This window comes from Cornus florida, unplaced genomic scaffold, assembly GCF_030987335.1.
Source record: "Cornus florida cultivar Cherokee Brave unplaced genomic scaffold, ASM3098733v1 CherokeeBrave_3.0.0_Hap2_Chr06, whole genome shotgun sequence".
In the NCBI taxonomy this organism is placed as follows: domain Eukaryota; kingdom Viridiplantae; phylum Streptophyta; class Magnoliopsida; order Cornales; family Cornaceae; genus Cornus; species Cornus florida.
In genome coordinates this window covers 25,434,910-25,446,624 of record NW_026775576.1, presented here as the reverse complement: position 1 = coordinate 25,446,624, position 11,715 = coordinate 25,434,910, and the positions used below count along the sequence as shown (strand labels likewise).

Here is an 11,715-nt window from a genome sequence, read left to right as displayed (position 1 = left end):
AATATTATTATTATTATTTTAGGAAATTATAAAGACAAAAGAAAGTAAAAGGCAAAGTTAATTACTATGAAAGCTATCAAAAAGAGGAAAAATAAAACTAAAATTAACTAATTAACCAAAAATAAGTAAAAAAAAATCAAGAAACCCATCACTAGTTTCACCCTCTCTGATAAATTAATTTGATCTATTATTATTATTATTAATATTATTATTATTATTTGGTACTTTGATCTATCTTCAACAGCAGAACATAAAATTTTCAAAGGAATAAACCTTCAAAAAAAGTTAAAACTTAAAATAAAACAACAAAAAGAAAGATGAATACTTTATTAAGTCAAGTTGCATTTACGAACCAAATGAGGAGTTACACACTTATTAGTCAATTTAGGGCCATGTAATGCAACAATTTACTATAGAGGGTTTTTAAAGTATTTTACTTTCTATGTATAATTATCTTTGTTAAAAAAATTAATTATACGGACAGTTTAATAAATACACAATGACATCGAGGGAAAGTGATTTGAGGTAAAATGTACATTCATTAACTTGCTGACTTTTTTATCATGTTGTGCTCATTTCGTGAAATTTTAAAGTATTATTTTTGCACTTTTGCCTTAAAACTTTATGTCAAATATTGTTTTCATGCGTGTGGCTGCGGAAAATTCCAAAAGCGTAAAAGCATTCCTGAGAGTAGCAAAGTGGTCTACTAATTAGACCACTCGGATACTAAAGTTCTGTCCTAATGGTCAATTAAAACAATTGATTAGACATTGTTTAGGTTTGCATCAATTCATGTCCAAGTAAGCAATGTAAATTACAAGAAGCCTGTAAAATTTTTTCCACACCTTTTGTTTGTATTGAAGACAAAATGTAACCACATTAAATGTTTGGAATTTGGTAGATGCAAAAGTCATAAAAGGTGGCTTGTGTAAGGGGTGTACAAAAATTCAGTCAAATTAAAATTTTAAATCAGATCAAATCAGACCAGACAATATGGTTTAGTTCAATCACAGTCTTAAATTTGTGAAACTATAAAGATATAATTTGATCACAATTTAAGGTCCTTTAAGACCAAATTAGACCAACCCGAACCGTTATATTATATATATATATATATATATATATATATATATATATATATGTTAAATTATAATGTATATATAATATAATATAATTATACAATCCAAATCATTTAGAAATTTGTAACAACTATCAATCATTAATTATCTTAGGTATTATCAATTTATTAGATACTTATTATTATTATTATTATTATTATTATTATTATTATTTTGTTTAAGTGACTGAATTGAATTGTGGCTGATTGTTTGTTGTTGAATTAATAATTCTAATTATATTAGGTTATTAGCAATTCTGAATTTATTTACTTCAGTTTCAGATGTGATAGAGAAGAATGAATTAAAAGTTCTATTGGTAACTTGGTTTATTATTGTATACGTGGATAATATGAATACTTCTGTAACAATAAAATAAAATAAAAAATAAAAAAAATAAAAAAAAGGGAACCGTGGAACAGAACGGAACCAAACCGGTTTTTCATGATTTGATTCGGTTTGATTCCTTTGGTCAAATGGTTTGGTTTGGTTCCAAAATTTATAAATCCGTTAGAATTGATTTGGTTCCAAAAAAAACTCTTAAACCAGTCCAAACCAAACCGTGTGCGCCCCTAATCACTGTGTGAGATTTTATTTTGAGGTTCTACTTCCTGAATAAACTATAATTTTATTTATTTTTATTTTTTATTTTTTTTTTGCAACGGAATCATTTTATGGAAGTTTCCTTATGCTGTAAAATTAGGAATTGAAATTATATAAGTTTCACCCGAGGATCTGTCACATTCAAAGTCTATGTTTGAACTATAATTTTTAAATTTGGAATCGGATAAAAAGGTTGTGGGTTTAAGTTCAGTTAAGTTCAGTGCAAAAGTAAGTTCATGAGTTCATTGCCACTGTAAAAGAAAAATAAAAATAAATATAAATATAAAGTTCACAATTTTTTCCCACTTATTTAATGGCCATATTTATTCATGATTGGCTAAATCCAATCATTTAATCAAGTAGATTTAGTTTATTAAATTGTGCTGGAATATTTACCTTAATGTGCAAACTTGAGTAGAAACATTGCATGGTTTTGCAAAAATAGTACTGCTATTTGTTCTTTTGCAAAAAGTCAAGTAAAACATCAGTTTCTAATGGAGTTTTCGAACTTTGCAACTCTCCTTTAGATCACACCATCTAAATTAATTTTCATTCATTATTCTATTTTCAAAAGATTAAATCATTGAAGGACTAGTTGGTTTTTTTTTTAAAATAAAAAAAAAAAAATACATGCCTTGCATGCATTTAGTACGGGCAGAAACAGCAATTCATGGACCACATTCTGAGGTTTGTTCTTTTAGTTAAAAAAAAAAAAAAATGAATGTATTTTAATTGTAACTTCTTGTTTTCTCTTCTATATATTTTTCTTTCACATATCAATTTTTTGTCCATTTATTTAGGGTGCATTTTTCTCATCTTTGGATAATGTACTATGACTAGTATTAAAATATATATATATATATATTATATTATAAGTGGTTCAAAAAATTCGAGATTTAAATTACATAGCACAAGTTCCGTCCCTCCAAATTAAAATTTCTAGATCCCCTGCTTGAGAGGAGAAAAACTTGGTTGCAGTGCCGTTTATTGCTGCGCGTTGCAATGGGTGCAATAAAAATTTTCTGGCTTGAGAGAATCTCGAGATGTGTGTCCAGCAGTCCCGTGAACCACCGAGCATATTTTCCACCACAGATGACAAGGATGGTCTAAAGATAGCAGATGGGTTGGTGCATAAAAGAGACAAGTTTAATATCCTCATGGCCACTTTTTTTGAGTAGTTTGAAGGCTGAACCAAGTCTCAAATCCACAAGTTTTAGAAAACTTTTGAAAATAGCACCGTTTTGGTGCACAGGTTGACCAGAGATATATTTTACAAAGGAATCTAGATAGAGTTTAGATTAATATAATTTGAAATTGCTATAGTTATTACATCACATGTTCATTAATCAGTCTAAATTTATATCATAAAGATCTGAGAAAAGTTTGCTTGACGAACTGTGCTCCGCATCCTCATTCTTACTTTTAATAGAATTCGAGGAAGCAATCCACGACCCATCAATTGACATGCTCCCCCGCATCTGACTGTCCTGAGAGAATGTCGAGACCGGTGTCTGGGTGTCCTGTGATCGCTTCTCAAAGGCTTTAAACCTCAGGTCCTCATTCAAGGAACTGCACTTGACTATTGGCGCTTGGACTGGGCTATTGCCCTCGAGCATACTCACCACAGAAGACATGGATGGCCTGAGGGTGGGAGATAGGTTGGCGCATAGAAGAGACAAGTTTAACATCCTCATTGCCTCTTCTTTTGAGTAGTTTGAACCAATTCTCGGATCCACTAGTTCTAAAAGGTTTCCCTGCTCTTGTAAAACATAAGCCTGCAAATTCCATGCGGAGAGAACATTAACTTTCGTTATCTTATGTACTTTTCCAAACGTACGAAATTAAAGAAATATATAAAAAGGCTAATACAAGAGCATTCTCATGACTCAAAATGAAACCATGTCTCCTTTAGAATTTCATCACAAAGATTTGAACGCGTGTTGACCTCCTCTCAAAATATATTCACGTTACTGAGACCAACAAACTCAATCACTTGTGGTGCAATGCATTTGAGTCGAGTTTAATGAAAATCTAATGTACTTTCTAACTGAGTAACTCTAAAAGAGTTATTTGTCAAGAGGTGCATGAGTTGTTGTAAGTACCTAGTACTCGGGGGGTTCAAAATCATAATAAAGTAACAAATGGTGAGGTATAACTTGCAATATAGTAGAATCCGAGATGGATTGAGAGAGGTGGAAGCCCAGGCAAACTCGAGAGAAACAGAAAGAGGAAGGCAGTATACAAAAACACCATTGACTCCTTGGTGAAGGTCTGAAAATATGGATCTGAGAGAGAGCCTAAAGCTCTCAAATCTGGAGGTCATTTTCTTCCCCTTTTGTCTACCTCTTTTCTTAGCCTTAGGTCATTTCTTTTTATAGGCCAAGTGAGAGTGGGTGATGTCATCAATGACACGTGGGTCCATTAACAAAATAATTAAAAGAGATTAATTTCTCAAATAATTATATAGCAATATTAATTAAGATGGGGTTAAATGCTCGGGAGTCAAAATGGTATTTCTCTCTCTATAAGTTAGGTCGAGTGTCGACTCGACGAGCCCTGGACTTCAACCATCAAACCAAAACCTTCTTAGATCCTAGGTAATCCTGAGTCCTGCTCCCAGCTTAGGTCTTTGCTCTTCTGTTCGAAGTATATTGATGTCGTGGTAACTTTGACTGTTGACCAGGTTATGTGAGCCATCGCTGCTGATGTAGCGTAGCTAGTTGACCGTTTGACCAAGCTGTGTGGGCCACTGTTGATGGTGTGGCATTTGCCATGTAGACTTAGGGTTATGACACCCACATTTAGTCCCCCTGCACGAGTGAGCTTCGTAAAAAGTAAAAGGTTAGTCGGGCATAAAATGATGTTTTGTAATTGTATAAGCAAGAGAGAAATCTTTTGAGATTCCTAAAAGAAAAAAAATTTATGAGAAAAATTTTAAGCAGCGAGGTGTCCCTGGATGAGTTATCTCAGAAAGGGTCATCTCGTGGAGGTCTCTCAACAAAAATCTAGCGACGAGATATCATGTGGAACTCGAGGTAATAGCTTGTTGATGTAGGACTCGAGGCTAAGAGCTCGTCGAGGATGGACTCGAGGCGAATACCTCGTTGAGGTAGGACTCAAGGCTAAGAGCTCGTTGAGGTAGGACTCAAGGCTAAAAGCTTGTCGAGATGGTGAGATATCTCGTGGAAGTTTTGGGGAGGAAACCTACACAACGAGAAATCCCTAGGTGGAATAACTTTAAAGGAGGTAGATCATGGGTAAGTATTTTGGGTCGCTCGATGGTCTAGGATTGTTTAAAGTCTAAGGCTCTAGGTTGCTCGATGGGAGTTAGATCTAGGAGGAGTCCTTCGATCGACTAGTGACTCAATTCAGGATTGAGTCACTTGATGATTTCAAGTAGTGAAGTCTGGTCAATGTTTTAGGTCACTTGATTGACTGTTATGATAGTTCGTTCGAGGCTCTAGGTCGCTCAATGATTTCAAATTTAATTTTGCATCGAGGTTATGGACCACTTGTTGATGATATATCACTATGATGTGGACCATGAATATACAGGCACCTACAGCAGGGTAATGCCCCTACATGGATAAGCTTCATAGAAAGTAAAAGGTTAGTCGTGCATAAAATGATGTTATGGGATTTCGTACGCAAAAAGTCCCCCAGGTTAATGTGAGTCAAATCGATGGTGTCCTTTGATCGACTAGCAACTTGGTTCCACTTTAGGTAAGTTGTGAGTCGGATCGAGGGTGTGTCCTTCGTTTGACTAGCGTAAGGTTGATGGGGTCGAATCAAGGTTGTGTCCTATAATCGACCGGCACAAGTTCAACTAGCGTAAGGCCGACGGGCGAATCGAGGTTGTGTACTATGATCGACTAATGACAATTCGACTGGGTCAGTCGATGTGAGAGGGGTTGAGGGTGAGTCTGACCGACTATCGATGTGTTTTGATGCAGGAGGAGCGACCAGTTTCTTATGGGTCTCATAAACTTAAGCCTCATGAGCTTAACTATCTAACGTACGATTTGGAATTAGCAGCTGTGGTCTTTGCCTTACGCATTTGGAGACATTATTTGTTGGGAGAGTCCTTCAGACTATTTAGTGACCACAAGAGTTTGTAGTATCTCTTCACGCAGAGGGAGCTAAATATGAGACAGCGTAGGTGGTTGGAGTTTGTGAAAGATTACCATTTCTCTATACAATACCACCCAGGGAAAGTGAAAGTAGTAGCAGATGCACTCAACCGCCGACCTTGTGCTAGTCTCTCTATGATGTTCGCTACAGAATGGACTACTTTGAAGACTATAGATGAGTTGTTTGATGCTTTTGTGGCATGCATAGTAATTACACCTACTATCATCCACAAAATAATTAAGGCAGAACTTATGGATCAGTAGTGCATCGATAGAGTTGCGAAGTTAGCTTCTGGTGATGTTCCATTTTACTCTGTTGGGACAAATGGAGGCTTGAGGTACAAGGGACTCTTGGTAATACCTTCTGCTGATGATTTGAGAAAGGATGTGATGTCTAAAGTTCATAAATCTGAGTTCTCTATCCATCCAGGTGGAGATAAGATGTATCAAGACATGAAGCTACAGTTTTGGTGGGTAGGCATGAAGAGGGACATAGTTATTTTTGTCTCCAAGTGTAGTACGTGTCAGATGGTCAAGATTGATCATCAGAGACCGCCAGGTTCCTTACAGCCACTTCTTATACCGAAGTGGAAATGAGAGAGTATTTCTAAGGATTTTGTGGAAAGATTGCCAAATTCTAATAAAAGTCACAATTCCATTTGGGTCATTGTTGATAAATTGACCAAATCAGCTCATTTTTTGCCTATTCGCACTGATTTCACTTCGAAACAGTTGGTAAGACTTTATATTTAAGATATTGTGAAGTTACATGGCAAACCATTGTTCATTATCTCGGATAGAGATTCGAGCTTTATATCTGGATTTTGGGAGAGCTTTCAGCAATCGACTGTCAGGTCGATGGGTTTTGATTTTTGATTTTTGATTTTTTAAGTTCTAAAAGCATGATTAGGCATTAGCTTTTCTAAGCATCAGTGAATGTTAGAAAACAAAAGTATTACACAAGAAATCAAAGTGGGAATAGAGGGACGTGAGATCTGTTTTATCACAGTAAGCCCTAAACTGTGAGTTAGCAACATATGGCGGCATATAGAAAACAATGCATCAGTAGAAAGAAATGCAAAGAAGTAAACAGAGATGAGTTTTAGAACAAATTCACCTATATAAGGCAGTAAGTTCGCATAGAGAGCTCCTTAAGTTTGCATAGAGAGCTCTTCCATTTTCCACACCAATGAATGCTCAATTGTGGTATAGATCGACAAAGGCTTCTGAGTTCTTCCATATCCACAAAGGACTCTTCCCATGATCACAAGAACACCTCCCCATTGGAGTCGCCAAATGTAAGTACCTAATACTCGGGGGGTTCAAAATCATAACAAAATAACAAATGGTGAGGTATAACTTATAGCAGAGTACAATCCGAGATGGATTGAGAGAGGTAGAAGCCCAGGCAAACTCGAGAGAAAGACAGAAAGAGAATGGCAGTGTACAAAAACACCATTGACTCCTTGGTGAAGGTCTGAAAATATGGATCTAAGAGAGAGCTTAAAGCTCTCAAATCTGGAGGTCATTTTCTTCCCCTTTTGTCTACCTCTTTTCTTGGCCTTGGGTCATTTCCTTTTATAGGCCAAGTGAGAGACGAGAGTGGGTGATGTCATCAGTGACATCATGTGTGGGTTCATTAACAAAATAATTAAAAGAGATTAATTTCTCAAATAATTATAAAGCAATGTTAATTAAGATGGAGTTAAATGCTCGGGAGTCAAAATGGTATTTCTCTCTTTATAAGTCAGGTCGAGTGTCGACTCGACAAGCCTTGAACTTCAGCCACCAAACCAAAACCTTCTCAGATCCTAGGTAATCCTGAGTCCTGCTCCCAACTCTGGTCTTTGCTCTTCTTACGAAGTATACTAATGTCGTGGTAACTTTAACTGTTGACCAAGTTATGTGGGGCCATCGCTGCTGTGTGGCGTAACTAGTTAGCCATTTGACCAAACTGTATGGGTCATTGTTGATGGTGTGACATTTGCCATGTGGACTTGGGGGTATGACACCCACAGTTGTATGCGGGATCAAGTCTCTATATGGGCAAAGTAGTGAGTTATATTTGTCAAGAGAAAATCTCTCCCTTTTTTTTTTTTTTACCTTGCAATGGTTAGTGAGTTAGTTAGTTAGTAGGGGATAGGGAAAGAGGATTCGAACCTAAGACCATAGGGTAGGGGGTACTTAATGCCTGGCCCTTTTCCCACTCGGGCAACACCGCCACACCTAGAAAATCTCTCTCTCACACACGCATATGTAAGATAACGAGCATTTTCATCATAAAGCTACCCAAAATCAAGGCATATCTAATTTTCTTTTCAAAACAAATATATTTTTCTTTTTGGTGTTCTCATAACAAATATTTAAAAACACATTGACAACCTATCAAACATATTCACATCACTCACTCTAACAAAAGGAAGTTACTTGTAGGCAATGTATCTGAAGTTAGTATACTACTCTCATTGAATAAGAATTCGATTAATTATCAATTTCCTTTTTTATTTCCTTCTCTTTTCATTTCTAACCCAAAAGTAGAAAAAGGATCTACCTGACATCATTCAAGAAACAATGTCATTTAGAGATCTTATGTGAGATTGAACGGTTTGCAAAAGTTTTTCCACTGAATTAAATTTAAAGGTTGGATTCAGGCATATTTACAAAAATAAAATAAAAGAATAATTATATTTCAGGCCTTTTCAAAGTGCATTTGAAGTCATGTAAAAATAGTATAAACAAGTGCAAGCTCTAGAAGTGTGAACAAAAGACCATCTAAAGAGGATAAAACTCAAAAAAGAAAACGTTACCCAATCAAGAAGGTAAACAGACTCTTCCCTTGGCCTGTAACTTGTATTGCTTTTTCCACTGACAATCTCCAACAAAACAACTCCAAAGTTGTAAATATCTGCCTTGTCTGTCAAATAACCCCTCATTGCATATTCAGGAGCCATGTATCCTCTGAAATTTATAATAATAATAATAATAATAATAAAACAGATTGAATACTTGTGAGCTCATAACTCTTCTTATGAGGGAACTCTCTTGATACTTGCAATGAATTGAAAAATGTATTAGTGAAATGATAAATTTGAATTTTCACAAATCTCAAAAAAATTGTCTCAATTTAGTGGTTAAGTATGGAGAGCTCGTGATTCTTCTTACAAGGGAGATCTCCTGAGAGCATTACTCATTTTGCAATTCATAAGGTATAATTTGTAATCTATTATAATATTAGGTATTTTACTAAAGGGCAATATGGTCATTTCATTGCAATAGCAATTACATATATATACACATACATGAGAGGAGAAGGGCTAGACTCTTACTCACAAAATTCCCAATACTTGTGTTTTCTTATCCTGGAAACCCTAAATTCAATATGGTATCAAAGCAAGGACGCGATCAATCCCGCTAGCGTGTAAGATTGAAAGCATTTGTGTTGTGAATCTAATCATTGTCACAATCATCACTGGTAGTCGTCATTATCGCCAACATCGTCATCATCACAGCCCATCGTCGCCGTCGTTCAAGTTGCCGCTAGTATCATCATCATCGTCACCTCAATCAGTCATTGTTTTCATCCTTCTTCAGTCGTTGCTGCCATTGTTGCTTGTCATCAGAGGTTGTTGTCCTTGTTGCTTGTTATCAGAGTTATATATATATATATATTTATATATATTTTTCTGGTTTGTATCATCGTGAGGGAGAAAAGGTGTGTTTGGTTGTGGAAGTTTGTTGTCCCAGGTCTGTATATTGAATCCGACCCAAGTGTAGCATCTAGATTCGACCCAGTTTGATCCAACTAATGTAATTGGGCTAACCCAAGTGGAAGAACTATTTTTTTTTTTCAGACACGTTTTGATCTGTTGCAGCAGCCCCTCTTTAAAAAATTTCTTTTTCTTAACTGACACCAGTTCAAGTCCAAGATATTCAGTTCTCATTCCCTTGGCTTAATACGGTATGGCATCCAATGTAGATTTATTTTCTTTTACTAATTCCTTCATTTCTCCCATGACTTCCATTAAGCTTAATGTAAAGAATTATATTTTATGGGCCAAATCTGTTGCCATCTTTCTTAAGGGCAAAGGTCTTGGCAACCATTTGGTTGGAGATAAACCGAAAGAATCTTATTCTTCCTTCAGTGCATGGGAAAAAGAGGATGCTCAGATCATCTCGTTGATGTTATCTAGTATTGAACCCCAAATCAGCTCCAGATTGCTTTACTTAGATACTGCCAAGGAAATCTGGGAGCGGTTGCAACAATTATATTCTGGGACAGGTAATGTTACTCATGTATATGAGTTGTGTAATGAGTACTTCAGTCTTTTTTTTTTTGTGATAAGTAATAATGAAATAAAAAGCCCTTCTAAAGGGGAACGCGTCCCTAATACAATAGAGGAACCGAAGCTAAGGCCCCAACGAATCCAAGAAAATAATTAAATCATCAGAAGAGGAGCAAGAACTCCTCTTAACGTAATTGAAGAGAGAACGAAGAATATAAAGTTTCAGCGTTGCCGTAGACGACTCCTTCCTTTCAAACATTATACAATTTCTCTCCTTCCAGATGCACCACCATACATAATGTGGGACAATTCTCCAGAAATCACGTACATCCCTTCTCACACGACATCCTCTCCAAACATGAATCAAATCCTTAGTAGATCGTGGCATTACCCAACACATGCTGAATAACCTAAGTATAAGATTCCAACAGTCATGCGAGAAGATACTAAATGATAGTAACTAGAAGGAAAGCGAGGGATGAGAATGAGAAGACGAGATAAGGCGAGAAGAAAGTGATGAGAGGACAAACAAAGGGGGTGAGAAATTAGACTGAATGAGGTAGGATAAATAGACAGAGGGATTAAGAACAACAAAAACAAGGAGGGAGAAAGGACACAAAGGGAGTTCACAAACTCAACGATAATATTCAATATTCCAAAAACTGATTTGTCTAATTACGTTTAAGCCCTTTATATAGGCAAAACATAAACAAACCCTAAAATAATAAAGTACTGAAATACCCCTAAAATTAAAACATTATTAAAAATAACCATAAGCATAAATAAAAATCCTAATTTACTAATATCCCTAATTCTATCTTTCTTTTCCACTTCTCCAATGATAAGTGTGGGTCATATGTGGTTTTGGCTCTTCAGTTGCACCTTGGTCTCCATCAACTCTCCTCCACTTAGAAGAACTCTTCTCCGAAGAGTTAGAACAAAAGTACCAACCCCAAAGAATGCATCCAGTAACGAGTTTAGAATTGCTTGGCTCACTAAGGGCAACATGATTAAGTGCTTTCTCTTCAATCAAATCAAAGCTGAATTCAATTCCACGTTCTGCAACTTTATTCCCAACAACAAAATCTATAGGATGAAAATCTGTAACAAAAGATAAAGCTGTCGGAGAAGACAACTCTATCACAATTTCTTCATATATTGCAAGAAATGATAATTATGTAATCTTCTGTTCAACTTCTTCATTTAAAGACGATAAATGAACATGGCTCTCAAGAGAGGAAAAATCAGTCACTTTTTACTCAGTTTCTTCATTTGAAAACTCAGTAGGCGTTTTCTGCTCAATTTCTTTGTTTGAAAACTCACCAGGCGTTTTGTTGTCATCAACCAATATTGTAATCAATTCATTTCCAATATAAATTTCTTCCCTTGAAGAGGTGTTACTCAACTCACATTACTCAACAACTTCTACTAATTCTGAAAGCTCATTAGCTATTTCCTTCAATTGGGAACCATAACCCACACGCAATTGGTCCACATATTCCTTTAAATGAACCACGCTCCTGCCAATTATGTCAAATCTTTGTTGTCTTTTGAAACTTTTGTTCTAATACAGAGTAGGAGTGG

The 11,715-nt window shown here is 35.8% G+C and overlaps 1 protein-coding gene across 3 annotated transcripts in view; it reads right to left on the bottom strand.

The window, feature by feature from the left end:
- Positions 1-2,919: 2,919 nt before the first annotated feature.
- LOC132311217 (probable LRR receptor-like serine/threonine-protein kinase At1g53440) overlaps positions 2,920-11,715 on the bottom strand; it is a 31,552-nt gene continuing 22,756 nt past the window's right edge. For 2 of the 3 annotated variants that reach the window (XM_059809038.1, XM_059809039.1), the window contains exons 23-24: positions 8,656-8,806; positions 2,920-3,493 (exon numbers count right to left, since the gene is read on the bottom strand). In XM_059809038.1, coding sequence (XP_059665021.1) covers positions 3,065-3,493; positions 8,656-8,806 — 580 coding nt within the window. In that variant the 3' untranslated portion in view covers positions 2,920-3,064. The remainder of the gene's footprint in view (positions 3,494-8,655; positions 8,807-11,715) is intronic. The other variant, XM_059809040.1, reaches the window with a different exon arrangement.